At 47.9% G+C, this 19,404-nt stretch overlaps 1 protein-coding gene across 2 annotated transcripts in view; it reads left to right on the top strand.

Annotated features, from left to right (window-relative positions):
- The window catches only part of VWA2 (von Willebrand factor A domain containing 2), a 21,537-nt gene extending 2,476 nt beyond the window's left edge, over positions 1–19,061 (top strand). The window contains exons 3-13 of one of the 2 annotated variants that reach the window (XM_035891496.1): positions 1,405–1,538; positions 3,853–3,962; positions 8,715–8,909; positions 9,290–9,420; positions 10,110–10,242; positions 11,349–11,404; positions 12,267–12,374; positions 13,210–13,791; positions 14,396–14,947; positions 18,106–18,225; positions 18,919–19,061. In XM_035891496.1, the coding sequence (XP_035747389.1) occupies positions 1,405–1,538; positions 3,853–3,962; positions 8,715–8,909; positions 9,290–9,420; positions 10,110–10,242; positions 11,349–11,404; positions 12,267–12,374; positions 13,210–13,791; positions 14,396–14,947; positions 18,106–18,225; positions 18,919–19,061 (2,264 nt within the window). Of the gene's footprint in view, positions 1–1,404; positions 1,539–3,852; positions 3,963–8,714; positions 8,910–9,289; positions 9,421–10,109; positions 10,243–11,348; positions 11,405–12,266; positions 12,375–13,209; positions 13,792–14,395; positions 14,948–18,105; positions 18,229–18,918 lie in introns of both variants that reach the window. The other variant, XM_009635901.2, reaches the window with a different exon arrangement.
- The last annotated feature ends 343 nt before the right edge of the window (positions 19,062–19,404 follow it).

Here is a 19,404-nt window from a genome sequence, read left to right as displayed (position 1 = left end):
AAGTAGTGATAATAAAAAGGTGAAGATAATGGGGATAGAGGAAGGGAATGGGCCAAAAGGACACTTAAAAGGTTGGTGTGCTTGCTCCCTGTATTGAGCTTCTGGACTCAGTTTCCCTGGAAGTTGGTTCTGGTAAATGCTGCAGAGGTGACTTCAAAATTTCTGTATAAATGCTTTGAAAAGGTCTCTTCAGAGTCTGCAGACTGCTTTATTTTTGTCAGCGAAATGGGCTTCCACTGCAGCATAGGCACCTCAGGAACTCGTACTTGGGAGCAGTTGTGGTCGTGCAGGCAGGGGTGCCCACGTGAAGGTGGGATAAAAGACAGGTTTTTGTGAAACATGTTTCTGTCGGGGCCTCGGAGCTGTTTTGAAAAACGTGCTGCAGATGAAACGCATCTGGCTCTGTGGGACTCCATACACGTTACAAACGCCTTCTGGATTTCATAGAATCATAGAATCATAGAATGTTTAGGGTTGGAAGGGACCACTAGTGGTCATCTAGTCCAACCCCCCTGCAGTGAGCAGGGACACTGCTAACTAGATCAGATTGCTCAGAATGAGGTGGAAAAAAGTAGTGATAATAAAAAGGTGAAGATAATGGGGATAGAGGAAGGGAATGGGCCAAAAGGACACTTAAAAGGTTGGTGTGCTTGCTCCCTGTATTGAGCTTCTGGACTCAGTTTCCCTGGAAGTTGGTTCTGGTAAATGCTGCAGAGGTGACTTCAAAATTTCTGTATAAATGCTTTGAAAAGGTCTCTTCAGAGTCTGCAGACTGCTTTATTTTTGTCAGCGAAATGGGCTTCCACTGCAGCATAGGCACCTCAGGAACTCGTACTTGGGAGCAGTTGTGGTCGTGCAGGCAGGGGTGCCCACGTGAAGGTGGGATAAAAGACAGGTTTTTGTGAAACATGTTTCTGTCGGGGCCTCGGAGCTGTTTTGAAAAACGTGCTGCAGATGAAACGCATCTGGCTCTGTGGGACTCCATACACGTTACAAACGCCTTCTGGATTTGTGCCCGTGCCTTGGGCTGGGAGAGGCTGCTGGTGCTGCTGGGCACGGCTGCCCCTCCCCGCTGCTCACCCCCCCGGGAGAGCGGCGCTCGCTGCGGTTAATGGCATCGCTGCATCCGCTCGTTGGAGCTGTTGCTCTCGTGCTTCCACCGTGCTGCTAAAGCCAGGCTGGGGACCTGAAATCTGAGGTGAAACTCTTGCAGACTGCGAGGGTTGAACTGGCGACGCTGCGGGCCAGAGCAGGAGTGCACGTGGGCTTTGGGTTGTGAACACCGGGCTGCTCCAGTCCGTCCTTGGCAAGTCCACTTGTCTGGGCTTTCTGCTGTTGCCTGTCCGCTTCCAGAGAGCGAGACTAATAAAGTGTGGTTCCACAGTGTATGTCTTTTTCTCCTAGTGATGCAGTGCTCGGCTCCATTAGATGTCCTTTTCCTCTTGGATGGCTCCTACAGCATTGGCAAAGGAAGCTTTGAAAGGTCTAAGCTCTTTGCAAGCAAGCTCTGTGATGCCTTGGACATCCATCCAGACAGGGTGAGTGTCAGGAATGTCTCATTTTGGTTTCAAGCAGCAGGCTGGCAATGTGTGGAAAGGCCAGTGATAACGTGCTGAGTGAAATTGCAAAATTCAACCTAGCAGCTACCATGGGGCCAGAGTACTTATTCAGGAAGATGCACTGGAATTTTGAGAAGCAGTGGGGTTGGAGGAAACTGCTTGATCCTTCACAGATTTTAAACTGTTCCATTTGGTCTTGAGAAAAAACTATAGAATAGAATATCTGTAGAATAGAATATGTGTGGAATAGAATATTCTATAATCTTTCAAGTTAAAGATTACGATTTGGGTTTTTTTACTGCTTTTTATTTTGGTTTGGATACTCACAGTTTAAAATGGTTGGATCTTTTTGTTGTTTTTCCCTGGAAAATTGCAGAATTAGTCTCGGGGAAGTCAGTTGCCTTTCTGTGCAGATGTAACAGTCTGCCTGCCTTGCTTCTCCTAGAAGGTCTCTATTCCAAAGTAAGTCAAAAGTACCAAAGGGAGGAAGTTCATTGCCAGGCACCAGCTGCATACCAAGGTATTTGGGGATGGGTACACTGCCATAGGTCTCCAAGATGTCATTGCAGTCCCCACCTGCTAGCGGTGCAGCACACTTCAGTGCTGGTGCTCACCAGAGAAGAGCAGAGGACTGGCCAGCTGCGACTGCCAGCCAGAGTCCGAGCAGCCGGTATTTGCAGATACCCAGTATAAACCATGCTAAAATAAACAGACTGGTGTGGCTGTGCCAAGTTCTTTCCTGTCCATCCCTATTCCAGACCTTGGCTCAAACCAAAGTCTAATTCTGGGTGCTGAAAGTAGCAATGGGAGCTGCTCTGCGACAGTCTGGTCTCCCTCAGGTGCTACCTGCTCCCTGGAGCCATCCTCAAGGCACCGCTGGGCCTGAATGACACAGCACGGGGTTTGTCTGCAGGGATTTGAAGCCAGACCCAGCTGCAGTTCCAGCTGTGCATCCAGTCCCACGTCACACTGCTCCTAGCCAGGGGCCTTGGAGCGGGCTGGGATGGTTGCTGTAGTGCATTCCCTGACAGAGAATTTCCAAATAAATGTCAGGTCTTTGGGAAGGATGTGGCAGGGACATGAGGTCTTTGTAGCAGGAAGAGGAACCTGAGGCAGGGCAGAGCGTGGGCCTGCGTCTGCTGCAGCTTTGAGGACCCCTGGTTCATGTCTGCTTCTCCAGAGAGATCTGGGAGCAGAGGAGAAGGGGCAGGTCTTGTGTTTGCCCCCAGTTCCCATGACAGGGATGCTCAGACTTGTACCTAAGAACCTCCTCCAGACCAACTACCACCACTGCTCCAGGTCCTAAAATCAAAAGCTGCTGCTCTGCCCCTGTTGCAGGGTCTTTGGAAGCTGAAATCACCATTCCCCTCCATCATTTTCTCATCTAAGAAATCTTTCACCCTTCAGATCTCAGCTTACAGCCACGCAGCACAGGAAGCTTTCCGCAGCCTGGGCAATGATGGTAAGAACTCGCAGTGCGTGTGCGAGGCTTTGAGAGATGCTGGGTGGCCCAGGTTAGATGGGCATGTCCTTCCGTGGCTCATACTGAATTGACTGAAAGTAGAGACTTGTGTCTTGGAGCCAACTGCATTATAGGCTTAGGCAAAACAATTGGAACATTTAATATTTGCAGATTTGGTGGGTTGGGTTTTTTTAAACATCATCCTTCCCCTAGTCTTTCTCTTAATCCTTACGTAGACTGGACTGAAGATCAGTAGCCTTTTCACCTTCAAAGTTGTCACATTCCACAAAAATTCTTGTAAGGCTTCAGTGAAATAATTCTGGATGCATTGCCCAACACAGACAATTTAGTCTGTTTGCATTTTCAGGCATTTGCAACTATAGGAAATGGTTTTAGAGAAGGCAATGTAAAAATAATTGGTTTGTGTTGCCTACTGTGCTCAGTGCCAGAGGGAGCTGCTTTTACTAATGGAAAGATTACCTGCATGGTGTGTAAATGGCTTGGTGTAAAAGATATTATTTATAAACTTACCATCCTTGGGGCTACTAGCTGCTCTGCATAGGTAAGTACAAATCTTGAGCTGCCTCTAACTGCAGCAGAGGCTCCCGTTGTTTGCAGATGAACTTTTTTGCCTTGTTTATAGTCTGTATAGGTAATGCCATGGTTTGTGCTCTTTTTCTCTTTTTTTTTGAAGTTTCTTTAGCTTGCCAGTGGCTCAACATACAAAACAGTGTTTGTCTCGACACAATTTAGTGCTCCCAAAGCTGTAAATTGATCAAAAGCGTAAAACTCTCACGGGCGCCTTTCGTAATCTTTAACCTTTTCTTTTAGGTCCGTGTGGGAATGATGCAGTTTAGCTCAACTCCCCACCTTGAATTCCCACTGGATTTGTATCTAACCAAGCAAGAAGTGAAAGAGAGAATCAAGAGGATTGTGTTCAGGTCAGCTTATTTTACAGCTCTTATTTTTTTCTGGGCTATGAATGATCTCTCTGGTCTGAGAGTTTTTTGAGATCCAGACACCTCCGCCTCTGCTGTGCATACACCAATGTGATGCCCCCGGGGAGGGGAATGGATCAACACTGACTGTGGTCCAGAATCCACAGTCTGCTAAAAACATGCAGCCTGGTCTGTCTTCGTCAGTGAAAGTTGATAGGGGAGAAAGTTTTCAGTGTCCACTCTAAACTATTAAACAGGGGAGAGTTTCCCATGACCCTCCTGGCCATTTGTGCCAGGCGGGGGTTGCGTCCTTCCAGGGAAAAGCAAGTGTGGTGTTCCCGCAAGCCTGAGCCGAGGTGGGACAGCGTGCATCTTCATTTTTTGGTGGTTGCAATTTCCTTCGTCCTACGAGGTAGTGACGAATTGCTGGTCCCTAGATATCCACACATGTGTGTCTGCTGAATTCAAGAGGATCAGGTTTTCAGATGGAAATCTTTTTTCTTCCTGAATGTTAAGACTTGGATATCTTCCCATGACCTCAGGAAATGGAGCCAGAAGCCCAAAGAAACATTCTCTGTAGAGTGTCTCAAAATCCAAACTTTTCATCTCCAAGAAATACATTTGGATATACAAAGGACCTGACAGCCACCCCAAAATAGCCCTTGTTTTGGTGATAGATGAGGTACTGGTATGGCCTGTGGGTGTCTACTCTTTCTTTAGTTGATCTGCATTAGGGCTAAAGGTTAGCTCAGCATTTCTCATGGATGCCTACTGCGCTCCGCATGACGTACATATTGCAAGCAAATGTGATTGCTTTTGACTTTTTCAAGTGAGATCAATTGTCTGGGTTTTGCTGTATTGCTTTTGGTAAGTTTATTAAATCAAGCAAACCTCTCGTGTAATGTTACGGGAAAAACTTACCAGAAAAGAAGATGATGCACTCCTCCTTTTTGGCTGTTGCTTAATAGTCTGTGAGAGCAGAGAAAGCGAAGCAGTATTTGGTGTCTGGCACTGAAATTCCTTGATGACAACACATGGATGCTGACAGATCGAACAGAAATAATGACCTTGTGCTTGGTTGTTTCATCTAGTTTAAATGGAAAGCTGACATTTCAAAGTAGATGAAATAGTTACGGATGGATTCCAGTTGGCTTCTGAAAAAATGAGGTGTTTGATGTCTTAGTTCAGAGGCTTCTTGATGGGTTTGTGATGAGCCTTTGGCCAGCGAGGTGTTTTCTGACTTCAGCCCAGTGCTCCAGGCGTGGAGCTGAGTGCGCTTGGAAGGAGGCAGCACCAGACTCAAGTGAAGCTTTTGTGATTTATTTGGAGACTGCCAGTCTCCATCTGTGAATCTCCTCCAAATAGCTTTTGAGTTCATTGGCCAATTTCAGCCAAATTTGGTGGTGATCTTCAAAGCTAAATTTCTTATCAATTTCTTTCATACAAGTCCATGGCTGGTTACAGAGAGGAACCTTCATAGTGCTGGTTTTGAGGGAAGGCAGCAGCTGAAGTCCACATCTCCTTCAGCTTCAGAAAATCCTTATTGGAGTAATGCCTTAAACACGTATCCACTGTGCCAAACCCCAGGGAACCTCCAAATGCAAATCAGTAAGAAACCAAATTCAATGAGCTTTGGTGCAGAGACTCTCTATTAACCTTTTCTAATCCTCAGGGCTCATATGGACACAGCTTACCAAGTTCATCAAGATGTAGTCATCAACCCAGCTATGCACAATGTATTTTCCCCATGCACAGTGCTTTTCACTGAAGCATCTGCCAGCTGCTGACATCTGGTCAGGAAAAGGCAGATCTGGACATGCTATGAACGTGCAGTCATTGGGTGCACTTTGAAATGGTGGAGTGCAGAGGAGGAAGTACCTAAAGAAAGAGGTTCAAAGTTGAAAGGGCCTGGCTGGTACTGAATTAAAGAATTCCTGTGAAAATCAGAGAGTCAACAGAAAAGAATGAACTTGGGCATGATCAAATGCTTTTCTAGAACAAGCAAATCGGGCGTTAAAGCACAGGAAGGATGTTCAGAAAGCAAATGGGGTGTGTTTGTGTCAAGGAGAACATGATGCCTCCAAGAAAGGAGTACCTCTTGTGGTTTGGTTCCCCTTGGTTGCTCTGCATGGCAATAAAAGCAGCCCTAAAAGGCAATCATAGGAAGCGATTTATAGCACAGCTTCTGGGACAGAATTAGAAGACAACTAGAAATACCTCCTCTGATCTAGTGGCTTAATTATCAACAGGTCTGGAGCGTGTTCCCCATGGGCTGGGCTCTCTCTGGTATCAAATGTCCCAGTCACGGACGGCACATTGCACACCTCTTGCCTTGTGCAGATGGAGAACTACCAAGAAAAGAAGAGGAAGACTCATGTCCGTGTGGGATTTACCCCTTTGAGATAAGCAAATGTTTAGTCCTGCAACAACAAAAAGAGATAACGTGTTGTAAGCAGGGATCAAAGCTGGTGACAGTAGCTGAAGGACTTGCAGTGCAGATGGCCCTCAGATTTTACAGGGGATGAAAGGCTTTTGCCCAGTGTGTCATAGCAAGGTCTCAGCCTGGTGAGGACTGGGTGGGGAATGTAGGTGGTTGATGTGAAGCTTGAGTTTGTTGCTGGCAGCAGGGGCTGGGGTGCCTGGGTCACCTAAGTCTCTGAGAGTTGGAAGTAGATAGGGATTTCACCCTGCCACCTTGGCATCCAGCTGCACAGTCCACCAAACCTCACCCTGCAAGGCAGAGGTGAGACCACCTCCTCTCCAAGGTCTCTGTTATGTTACCCATGGCTTTTACTTAAATAAAACTTCAGTGTTTGGCTCACAATGTCAGCCTGACAGAGATGATCATTTTAGACGTAATCTTGATGATATTTCATGGTACATAGAACATGGAGCCCAGTCTTGGGTGGGCATCTCTAAGTCATTTAAAGTCAAGTCTTGAAAGCGGAGGAGGACGGTTCCTGCACCACAGAGCTCACTAGCAAGAAATAACGACTAGGGTAAATGTGTAGCTCGTAAAAACAACCATACCTTGTCCTTCCCCTCCTGGACCTCTGTATAATGCTCCCCTTTTTTTATTCCCTTCTGCTTTATTTTCAGCACCCTCTGCAACGAGGGGCTCCTTCCCAGTTTGCATCCAGTCTGCCGTAACCGAAGTGACCCTGGTGCTGTGCAGACAGTGGCTGTAACCCTGCGGGCTGGCTGCGAGCAGCTCTTCCCTTGGGTGCCAGGGGGACCTCTCTTTTCCCTCCCCGGGCTTTGTGCTGATGTGCAGCGTACCTCTCGGACAGACAGCTCCGCTATCTACGGGCTCAGCAGGGCGCTCAGGCTCTTAGGTGAAGGAGGCATCCAGCAGGCAGCTTATCTCGCAAGAAATGAGTCTCAGGATTTCTAAAGCATCCTTGACTGAAGCTGTTCTCCAGCAAGCTGTAGCTTATTTTCTACTAAAATTGCATTCAAGTTTGCTTTTCCTTGGGAGTTATTGCACAGCTGCAAGGCTTGATGTCTGCCATTCCCTAACGCTTAGCAGCAGCCCATTTTACCTGCTGATTTATGTCACCATTGGAATGTGCCCCTTTTGGCATCCAAGTCCATGTGTGGGTTTAACACTTTGCTACTGGGAGAATTGCTGAGTATTGAACTAATCGCTTTCTGCCTCAGAAACATTTCTTTCTTCAGGGCAGAAGTCAAGGGCTGTCAAAATACTGAGGTAGCCGGCTCCCGTCTCCAAAATGAGAAGTGAGGGGAGCAGCTTGTGTGAATGTCAGTGCCTGGTACGCCTTCCCTGTCATACCAGCACTGCTGGCAAGCAACCTAGTGGATGGGGGTATTGCTTTTAATCGAGTTTAGCATGGGTTTAGACAACTGGAGCATCAGGTGGCTGTTGTTAATGTTTGCTTTCCTAGTGTAAAAGGTACTGGTGAAGCCCTGAAAAAAGTATGCCTTGTGTTCAGTCCTTCTGCGTTTCCAGGGATGCACTGAGAAGCTTTCAGCACTTGTATTTTCAGGAGCTTTACTACGGGATGGACAAATGACTTTTTGTAGAAAATCAAATTAGCCTGCAGATCAGCCAGGGAGAAAAAGGCAGGGACTCTCTGCACGCTGCTGGACTGCAGACTCAGTTACAAGCTGGGACGCGTAGCTCCCTGCCTTAGGTCTTGGTCCAAGAACAGCAGAAGGTCCCATGGAGGGAAAGGGTTGATATGTGGCAAGAATTTTAGCACATTTATGTGTCAAGAGAAAGGGAAGCGCTTTGAGACATTGGTCTTCATGCATTTTGTCCATTTGTACTGTGTTTCTGAGTGGAATGCAAGAGGTTGTTGTAGGACAACTTTTCCATGCAACTTTTATAGAAGTGACTGCAATTTTCAGATGGAAAACCAGAAGCAGCTGAGATGTTTGTCGAAGCTGGAAGTAAAACTCAAATATCAGAGAGCTCTGGTTCCTCTTCTCATTGCAGAAATGCTCTTCTGTGTGTTAAAAGTCTTCTGGAGACTACTCTGGGTTGAAGAGGAGGGAGGTAAGAGTGGGTAGATGGGACCTATGGGTAGGAAGATGGCAAGAATGGCAGGATTAGACATCTCTGTGGACATGTTCTGTGGCAACAGGCAGAAATATGCTAAGTTTCCCACTACCAGAGGATGGAAATTTGGAAATCAAGTGGTAAAGTCGGTATCAGGAAAAGAGGTTTGATTTCTGGTTTTTTTTTTGGTTTTTGGTTTTTTTTGTTTTTTATTTTATCTCCCTTCTTTCTAGAGGTGGGAGCACAGAGGCAGGTCGGGCTCTGAAGTACATTCTCCGCAAGGGATTCCCTGGGGGCAGAAACTCTAGTGTCCCTGAAGTCCTGATCATCATTTCAGATGGGAAGTCCCAGGGCAGCACTGCAATGCCTGCAATGCAGCTGAAGGAGAGGCACATCACAGTTTTTGCAGTGGGAATCAGGTTTCCAAGGTAGGAAACTTTCTACAGAGTTGGAAATGGAGGCCCAGGTAGCCAAATTGGCAAGTCCTAGCGACTGAGGGGTGGTCTTGTGCTAGATAGGAGTTCTGGAAAGAGAAGAGGGCAATTTGTGGGGTAACAGAGGCATGTAGGAAACACTGATATGGTGGCTGATGTAGAAGGAGGACCACTGTTGGTGAAGGAAGCTCTTCCACTGAGTAGAGTTACACTACTGCCTGAGACTAAACACACCAGGATCTTGAAAACTGTTTGAAGGGTGTCATAGTTCTGCATCAGCTATTTGCTGCATAGGGTTTGTTTTGATAGTCAATTCTTTGGGGGTGACTAAGGGTCTTGTTACACAAGTGGTTGAACCCCACCTTGCTCGGCAGGTGGGAGGAGCTGCACATGCTGGCTAGTGAGCCCACCGAGCAGCACGTGCTCTTTGCTGGCGATGCCGATGATGCTGCCAACGGCCTGTACAGCACCCTCACCGGCTCTGTCTGCACTGCCACTGCTCCAGGTAACCCCTGCCCTGGCTTCTCCTTCAGGCCTATGCTTTGAGCTTGGACCACATCACTGCGTGAGAAAGATGAGGCAGCATCAGAAAGCCTGCAGGGCAATTAGCAGGTGTTGTGCTTGGAGGTAACCTGCTTCTGGTGCCCGAACTGGATGGCATGCTTGCCAGCTTGCTCTCCAAATACTTGCAAGCTGCAGGATCCTAAATTTTTCTGTGTCTCGGTTCACCTCTGAAAATGGGAATATCGGTCCTTGCTCATGTCGTGGGGGATGGAGGGATAAACACAGTTGTGTTCAATCTTCTAATGGACTTGGCTGTGTGTTAAGGGGAGGCCACCAGGGGCTCACAAGAGATAGAACTAGAGTCATCCAGAGGAAAATCAAATACATGGATGATGAAGGCACCAGAGGGCCTGAAAAGTTGTCGTTGAATCCTGAACTCAGCAGTGCGAGTTTTATAGTAAAGCAAAGGAGGCTGAATAGTGAGCACTCCAGAAAGTGGGGTAGGCCGGTGAGCTTATTGACAGAAAGTTTCTCTTCTGGGGTCTCATGGAGGCTCGTTGAAGCACTGCCTGGTCTGCAGTTGGCAGGTAGATGAGGAAGACTAATCCATTTCAAAATGGTGCTCCCCCGCCATACAGACTTTGCATTTTCAGGCAATTGATCCTAGTTTGCGTTTGTTCTTTGCTACAGGCTGCAAAGTTGAATCCCACCCGTGTGAACGCCGGACCCTGGAGACTGTGAAAGAGCTGGCTGGAAACTACGTGTGTTGGAAAGGCTCGAAGCAGCCAAATGCAGTGCGTGCATCGCTGTGCCCTTTCTACAGGTGAGTTGGACGCCCACGTCTCTAAAAGTGAGTGGGGCTGAGAGAAGATGAGAGTTACTGACCTTGACTCTTTACTGGGCTGATGATCCCTCAGAAGACTGATGTAGACATGGTCTCTAGGCCTAGGAAGAGGCTCTCCATAATCTGACCATGGGCTGATCTGAGAAGCAAAGGGTAAGAGGAGGAGCTGAGTCAAAGAAGCAGAAGATGATTAGCCCAAGAGCATCATAAATACTATAAATGGAATTGGGATTAGTTTCCTACCTCTTGAACCAAGAGGCTTTGAAGTTTGCATCTCTCTACCAACTCTGTGCTGCAGAGGGTTTCTAGGTTTGGCTCCCTGTGTTGGCACTGGCTCTGGTTTTGTCTACTCAAGCTTTCTCCCTGTCAGAGAAGCCTCTTTTCCTTTGCTTGGCTGTCCTGGGGGGCTTGGGAAGGACTTCCCTATGGAGAGGCTCCAGTCACCAGCAGAAAATACCCCCCAGTCACAGCATGGCGGTGCCACAACCAGGATGCAGGCAAAGAGCGGCACTGTCAGGTCGATGGCAGTCAACTACATGAGGGAAATATCCTCTTGCCCAGAGAGAGGAGACTGGAGCTCAAAACCAATAAAGCACATCAGGTACTTCAAACAATATTGTCACTGCAGTCATTACAGCAGGAGAAATGCTTTAAAAACGAGCTGTGGAGGGAACGTCAGCTTCATGCTCTCCTTGCTGATAAAAAGAGCTGAGTGGAAGTGGTGTCGTACAGAAATTGGTAGGGGGGATTATTTTTCCTTTGAAGAGGTGCTTCATCTGTTTGTTTTAATACCCGACAGTCAGATTAATGTTTGAAAATCACTCCAGATCTGGGCTGTGCCTTCATGGCCTGCTACATAGATGTACTGGGGACATTTCAGATGTATCCTAATGGCTGGAAGCGTTTCCAGATGCTTGTACCTTGGATCCAACACGGGAAACCAGAGCAGCTCGTGGCTTGCTTACAGCATCCCAAAAGTGTTTTCAAAGGAAAATTTGTTCCATTTAAAAAAACAGTAAGGTCAACCTTGAAGATCAAGTTGTTAATCTTTAAATTCATGATAGGTTTTATTCTTCCTGTTTCAGATGGAAGAGAGTCTTGATAAAACACCCATCCAGATGCTTCCGAACTGTGTGTCCAGGTAGGACTTGGCCTTTTAAAAAATTTTATTTACAAAGCAGGAAAGGTAATAACTAAAGAATAAAAAGATGGGTTTTTACTCTCATGTCTAAAACTTTTGTTCTAAGTGAGAGATTGTGATCCTTTGCAAGAAGTTGATGTTATGTCCAATTTTTTTGTCTCATGGGTATCTATGAACAGAGTTCTTTTGGATTAAATATCTCCCTGTCGTTTCTCCTGCCACTTGAGGAGTGGGTTAATCCTCCTGTGCTCCTGTTCCTGGGGCAGAGGCTTGTGCTGCTTCCCAGTGCCTGCGGGGAGTCGCTGCCCTCCAGCTTGGGGAGCATGCAGTGAGATGCCTCCCCTCATTCACTCGGTACCATGAACATCACCAGTTTGGCAGGGAACCTGACACTTGCTCATTGCCAGCCTGTTTTTGTGACCCTAGAAATAGCTACGGTCCCTGAGTTCTGCCCTTCACCCCATCCTTTTGCTGGTTCAGATGACAGCGGCTTTATTTTCTTTATCAGTACAACATTGTCTAAGCAGCAGGCCAGACTCTGATCCCTCATGGCTAGTGGGAATCTGGAAGGGCCGCGTGAACTTTAGCAATTCTGTATATACACAAACGTAACTTCATCGGCATCATTCCAAAGCAAGTGAAGTGAGTGACCACAGTTTGGTTTGCACTCTTCACTGCTGCCTGTTGGAGAGCCATCCCAAAATGAAATTGCCATGGAGGTGAGTGAGGAGGGTGCACGTGGCCCTGCATTAGTTCAAATACTGCAGCAAGACAGATGCTTGCGATGCTCACGCTGGCATAGGATGGGAAGGGGCAGGCTCCCTGCTGACTCCCTGTCTTTCCCTTCCCTGGTCCTGTTTAGACCCTTGTGGCTCCCAGCCATGCCGGAATGGGGGCACGTGTGTCCCAGAGGGACTGGACAAATACCACTGCCTCTGCCCGATGGGGTATGGAGGAGACGTCCACTGCGGTAGGTGTGAACCTGTGCTCTCCATCCTTCCTCCTTGGCTGTGTCCTGCCTTTCCGGTGCCTGTTGCATGGCCATAGGGACAGCTGGGGTTAGGCTGCAGCCTTTGGGCTTTTCTCTGGGAGAAAGGCCGAGTTTTTTCTCATGCTGGCTATCACTGTGTCAGGCCCAGTGACTGGGTCTTGCTGCTCAGAAACCTTGTGGAGATGGAGAGCACCAATACGGACAGTCTCACCCTGGTGTGGCTGCTGCTGTTTGTAAATGTGGGTGCCATCTGAGTAGAAGAACGGAGAAACTGGGAGAGACGCTTAAGTATGTCTGTTGGTCCCCTCCCGGCACACATGGGCCCAGGAGGGACTCCTGATTTTGGGGGGTTCAGTGTAAGAAACCCAAGAAGGTCCTGATCTTCAGAAAATGCTTTGTACTTCCTCCAGAATCAAGACTCCCACTTCAAAGCATCTCAAGGTGTTACAGATGAGGGTCTGGTGCTCGAACTCTTTCCTTTTTCCACACTATACTGAAACTCAGGGTGTTTTCCACAGAGTACTAAGAGCAGAGCTGTCATTTCTAATTTGAAGTTTGCCATCCAAAAGTCTGGAAATCCCTGCTCCCATAAATATTTCCTGTCTCTTAAAGGCTTATGTGGCATCTTAACCAACATAAAGCGCACTCCTGGCACAGTCATCCTCCAGCTCATGCCATGTCTGGAAAACCACTTAGGTTACTGGATGCAATGTCCCTTCTCCACACCACAGGGCTTCCAGCAGGCCCCAGCTGAGGTGCCCGCCACGCTAGTCTTGGTGCCCTGCACATGACAGATTGCTGTCTCCCTTTTCAGCACCAAAGCTGAGCCTCGAGTGCAGCGTGGATCTCCTTTTCCTGATGGACAGCTCGGTGGGGGTCACGCTGGAAGGGTTCCTGCGCTACAAAGCGTTCCTCAAGAGGTTCCTCCAAGCAGTGATGGGCCAGGACTCGCCAATGAACGTGGGGGTGGCCCAGTACGATAACGATGTCAGGATACCCATTGAAGTGGGCCAACACAAGGATGCATTCAGTCTCATGAAGAGCATTGATGCTTTGAATTTCAGTGGAGGAGGAACCCTGACAGGCAGAGCCCTGCAGTATGTGGCAGAGCACGGTTTTAGGAGCACTCCAGTCTTTGCAGATGTACAGGATAACCCTCCACGTGTGGTTGTCTTGCTCACTGACTCCAAGTCTCAAGATCGAGTGGCAGAAGCCGCTAAATATGCAAGGGACCGAGATCTCTTCTTGATTGGTGTAGGCAGCAGCTTAGTGAGAGCAGAGCTGACCAAGGTGACTGGCAATCCAAAGCAGACAATTGTCTACTCAGACCCCCAGGACCTGTTCAACAGGATCCCAGAGCTGCAGAGAAGAATCTGCAGTGTGGACAATCCTGAAGGTAAGACTCTGATATGGACAGAACCCCAGTTCCCTCAGCCACTCCCCATCAGCCTTGTGCTCCAGACCCCTCACCTGCTTTGTTGCTCTCCTCTGGACACATTCCAGCAATGCAACGTCTTTCCTGTAGTGAGGGGCCCAAAAATGAACACAGCATTCGAGGTGCGGCCTCAGCAGTGCAGAGTACAGGGGCACGATCACGTCCCTGCTCCTGCTGGCCATGCTATTTCTGATACAAGCCAGGATGCCATTGGCCTTCTTGGCCACCTGCAGCTTTCCAGCCACTCTTCCCCGAGCCTGTAGCGCTGCATGGGGTTGTTGTGACCAAAGTGCAGGACCCGGCACTTGGCCTTGTTGAACCTCATACAGTTGGCCTTGGCCCAACAATCCAGCCTGTCCAGTTCCCTCTGCAGAGCCCTCCTCCCCTCCAGCAGATCGACACTCCCACTCTATCTATTGGTGTGAAAGTGTCATAGATCACCCTTTGCAGTCAGTGGTCACCAGTGATGAATTTTGCCCACCATTTCCACCCCTGCTTTTTTTTTTGGTCAGAAAGGAGTACATAGTTACTATGAAAAATATCATATTTGCACTCTTTTATCCAGGCTGCCACGCACAGTCTCTTGATTTGGCATTTGCAGTGGATGCCTCATCTGGAGTTGGCCTGGAGAATTTTCTGCGGCTGAGGGATTTTGTCAGGAGCAGCTTTTTGCACTTCAGCATCAACCGGGATGTCACCCAAATTGCCCTTGTGGTCTATGGCAGCAAAGCTCACACTGTGTTCGCTTTGGACACCCACACAAGCAATTCAGCTCTTCTCCAAGCCATCGACCAGGTGCCTTTCCTGGGGGACTCGGCTTCTGCTGGCAGCGCCTTGCTGCATATTTATGGTGACGTGATGACAGTGCAGAAAGGAGCAAGACCTGGCATCAATAAGGCAGTGGTGGTGCTCACAAACGGAGGCGGTGTGGAGGATGCAGCTGCCCCAGCTCAGCAGCTGAGGGACAACGGCATCTTGGTGTTTGTCATTGTCATTGGGGACGCACAGAAGGACATGCTGCTGAGGGTTGCTGGTTCTCCCAGCTACCTGGCCCACATCTCCTCCTATGAAGACCTGCGGTATTACCAAGACCTTATCATTGAAAGAATCTGTGAAGGTGAGAACATCCCATCCTTGGTCTTTATGCCGGTGACACCAGCTGGTGATAAACTTTGTAGAACAGGCGTAGTGGGGACTTCCTTCTGTAGCCATTGTCATCATAGGTTTTCTGATACTTTACAGAGTGACCTTGATACTATCTTCTGCATTTTGCAGATGGGGTAACTATGGCATAGATACATGGTGATTGTCCAAAACATTCCTATAGGAACAGGAACCAGCTTTCTTAAGATTCAGTCCAGTGGGTGAGACTTATAGTGACTGGCTCTTTCCAGCCCTGTCAAGTCTAGGTTCTGTCTTCCCTGAAAGAAAAATAAGTTTTCTCATTTTCTCATGTTACTTTAAACCTGTAGAATTTGCTGTGCATTAGTGTACCCCCTGCAGTGTTACAGGGGGGGCTTCAGGGGACATGTTTCTGCAGCCAACAGCGTCGGTCCCCAAGTGAGATCTCTGCTGTCTTGTTCCACAGGTTTGTGCCCAGGTGTTTGCGAAGTGGTGGGTCCGAGACCTCATCACTCCTGTTCCTCCTTAGCATCCTGCTACTGAAGTTATCATGTAGGCTCTCAAGATTTGGTTTGTGTTGCACAGGATTTAATCCTAAATTCAGAATCTGTCCATTTCAAAGCCTGTAAACTGTTAAACTGAGGCCTTCAGACAATTTGTGATTAATTTTATTTGCAGGACCAAATCCTTATCTCCAAAGCATTCAAGAGCGAAGAATTTTCAAATATTCACGTAAAAGCTCATGGGGAGGCAGGGAGAGTGAGCACTTTCTTCAAAACTGAGGGCAGTCCCCAGCTGGGAAAAAGCTGACTGATACCAAGTTTGAAACACTTGTGTGCTGAGTGTGAGTGCCTGCGTTTGATGGAAATCGGCTTTTCAGAAAGGACAGTGGCCCTGGTTTGCAGACATTAGTGGTGGCAAAAGTGCTTGTAGTTAAAATGCCACGCCTTGTTTCTCTTATTTCTTATTTCAAAATAGTTTAACATCTAGCTATTTGCTTTTGTTATGTTTTAACCTGTTTGTAAGATCAAAAGAAGCAGCATGTTGAGCTTCCGCACAATCCAAGGTCCTTTTCATCTCTGGGCATGCCTGTTGTTCCTTCAGAGTCAAAGAACTACAGCATCGTCTCTTTGGGGTGAGGAGCTGGTCTCCTGGCAGGCTCTGCAGATGGTTTCTACCTGGAGCTTTTCAATGTGCTCCCATTGCAGTGGTATTTTCAGCTGTGTTGTTATAAAAACAATCTACTCTACCATGAAATTAACTGTAACGCCGCAGATGAAGGGGAAGAGACGGCAACGTTCAATGAGTCAGGGTAATAACATATCATTTCCTGAGACTGAATTGCTGCTTTCATTTCATGTGCAGGTAATCACTGTTTGTACCAGATAGGCTGGGACCAAGGGCGATGTAAAGATAAACCCTTCATTCAGTGCTTTACTCCAAGTCCAAGACTCAATAACAGAATCATTGTCTGTGAAAGGACCTTAAAAAATTTATGACTCATGATAAAAGTATGTGAAAAACAGACCCTGCCTCTGGACACCTGAAATATTGTATTTATTCTGAGGCTTAGCTGAAAAAGAGACCAGAAAAAAATGATCCAGGCTCTAGGAGAAAAGATCCCAAGCATTAAATATATATGAATCTGATTAATGGAAATACAGACTCTTGGGATCATCAAAGGGTATAATCTGTGAAGTGCAAGAAGCTTATTTAAGATGATACTGTGTTAGCTGTAGGCTTGAGTTCAGAGAAGTGGTGTCTGGGCGGAATAGCACGATTCCCCCAAACAGGGAGCACGAGGTTATGCTGTGGGGCAGCTGTGGAGGGAAGTGGTTGACGCATAGCACGTGGAGCAGAGCACATGGAAAAGCTCTCTGGAGAGCCGCCAGCACCTGGAAGATGAGAAGCAGGTCCAAGAGGTCCCTCCAGCAGCTGTACCACCCTACGATGAAAGTGAAAGCGCCTGTTCCTGGGGGTACACTGTCAGGCAGGACCCCATCTGGGATATCTCATGACAACAAAAATGTCGTTGGACCCAGCTTGGCTTCATACAAAATCAACAGGAACCAAAGGTTGAGATGTCTCAGATCTAGGATTTGATTGTCAAAAAAGTGAATTCCAAAGATAATTTTGCCTATATTAGGTGCAGGTTGAGAGTTGATGTGCGAACTTGACGTGTGAGTATGAGTACGACGTGTGGTAAGCTGTAGTGACACGTCCTAAGGGATAGCGATAGAATTTATGTTCTTTCCTTCTCCCCCTTTTACTACCACAGAGCAAAAGGCAAGGCTAGGAGGTCCAGACTCTACACCACGTAGTTGTTCAGCAGAGGAATTTCATACCCTTACCAACGCTGCGATGGGGTTGCCAGCAGACTGGAAGCAAATTTCTCTGGGATGCTGCTACTTAACCTAACGTATTCACAGCAAGGCAGCATGAAACGCTGCCAGCCCCGCTGACAGCTGGGCTCTGCTGTGTTAAGAGGGTTGGGAAAGCTGTCACATACTTCACAAGAACTTGGGCCATGGTTGCAGGCTTTTTTCTTAAACCTCCTAGAAAAAAAAAAACGTAATTTTTTCTTGTGTTATTTTCCATTCATGCCATGCCTGATTCTCAGCTGACTTCTTGTCCTTGCTCCTCTCTGATGAAAACTCAGGTCCTCTCCATGGCAAAATGGGGTTTGAACTCCAGTGGCGTTTTGGGTTGTAAACTGCTTGGAGCAGGGCATGTGTCTTGCTCTGCATTGATAGTGTCTGGATCCGGGGGGTTTGGAGGTGCTCGTGTGTTCAGTGCACAGCTCTGAAGATGCTCCATGTTGCTTTTCTTTGACATTCAGCCTGATGTGACATTGCTCTTTAAGCTTTACTAGGAATATTAGCTTCCAGATCAGAACATTTAGCAAAGCTCTTATTCCTTTTCTTTAGGTTAAATGCAGAGGAGTTTGTCCTCTGTATCAAGACAGCGTTGTGAGCTTGCACCCTCTGCCACGTTAATGTGGTTTTCCCATCCCATTAGCCCTAGATGACATTTTCTGATGTCTGGGATACATAGCTGCTGTTATTTTTGCAGCATTCCTGATGGATGTGAGTTGTAGCTATTAATACTCTGTAGATGTCCCTGAGCCTTCTGTTCTACTTGTGTTTGTTGCAGAAGCAAAAAGCCCCGTGAACCTGTGCAAACCCAACCCGTGCATGAACCAGGGCGTATGCATCCTTGGGCCTGGGAGCTACCGGTGCGAGTGCCACGGCTGGGAAGGACCCCACTGCGAGAGGCGTAAGGCTCAGTGGGCGGCAGTCCCAGCAGATGCTGTCCATCCTGCCCAGCCCCATCAGACGGATCCCACATCTCCCCTTCTCCCTTGAGCAGAGATGTGGCTGTAACTCTTGGGCAGCTGGTCGGTGGCCTCTGTCACGTGGAAAGTGGAGAGGTTTGGGCTGCCAAGGGGAACAAGGGCTCCTCTCAAGCAGCTATGCCCTGTTTTACACATTCACTAAGCGAGGTGACCGTGAGGGGACCCCAAGAAGGTCTAATTTTGGTAGTCTTCTTCCACTCTGTTCTGTTCCTCTTTTCCCTCTGCCCTGCTAGAAGAAACGAACCCTCCTTGACTCTGGGGGTGGAGAGCTCTGGCTCCCTGTTAATGGGAGGGAGCTGTCTCTGTTGGAGCGTGAGCCCCTGTTGCTTTCAGTGCTTTCCGTGGTCTTCAGCAGGGAAGCAATGGCCAGGCGGGGGTGAGCCTCCAGCTCCCTAGAGGTGGTCCTGTGCCCATAGCGAGAAGTTCTCCATTAAGTGTTTTTTCCCCCATAGTATTGTGCTCTTTACCTGAGCTCAGGGGTTCTGACTTCCACCCCATGGCCTCTAATGCTGGTCGGCCAAGGCCAAGTGGGTGCTTGTTGGGTTGTAATGGACTGAGCACGAACTTATCCCTTGGTCCTAAAGCCCTTATCCCATGTCTGTGTTTCTGTTCTGCAACAGGAGTTCTCCGGGGCGATTCTCTGAGATCCCTGGTCCTTCCTCCACACCCCCATGTGCAGCGGAGTTCAAGTGGTTTGCAGCACTTTTCAAGACGCCCCCGGCACACCAAAAGGCACATGGATCAGAGACACTGACACAGATGCACTGAGTGCTCCAGTTCTCTGACTGGGAACCCTCGCTGCCACTGGCGGGCAGGATCCAGCAAGCCACCCCTGTCCTGGGCAGCGACTGAGTTGCTGCAGCACAGGGACTGTGCTGAGGCTGTTCCCAATTCCTGCATTGCACAAACTGGGCTTCCCAGTGCTCTCCTGCTTTTTTGATTGAAGTAAATATTTGTGTTTAAGTATTTATTATTGGCATTTTGCATTTCCTCATCCAGATTCTAGTGCCGTGTGATTTTTTTTGTTTTTAATAGACTTCTTGAGAGATCTTTGAAGTAGTCTGAAAATATGTGCAAGCCTGAGCAATTCTGGAGCT

This window comes from Egretta garzetta, unplaced genomic scaffold, assembly GCF_000687185.1.
Source record: "Egretta garzetta isolate BGI_Z169 unplaced genomic scaffold, ASM68718v1 scaffold273, whole genome shotgun sequence".
In the NCBI taxonomy this organism is placed as follows: domain Eukaryota; kingdom Metazoa; phylum Chordata; class Aves; order Pelecaniformes; family Ardeidae; genus Egretta; species Egretta garzetta.
This window is presented reverse-complemented; position numbering and strand designations above follow the sequence as displayed.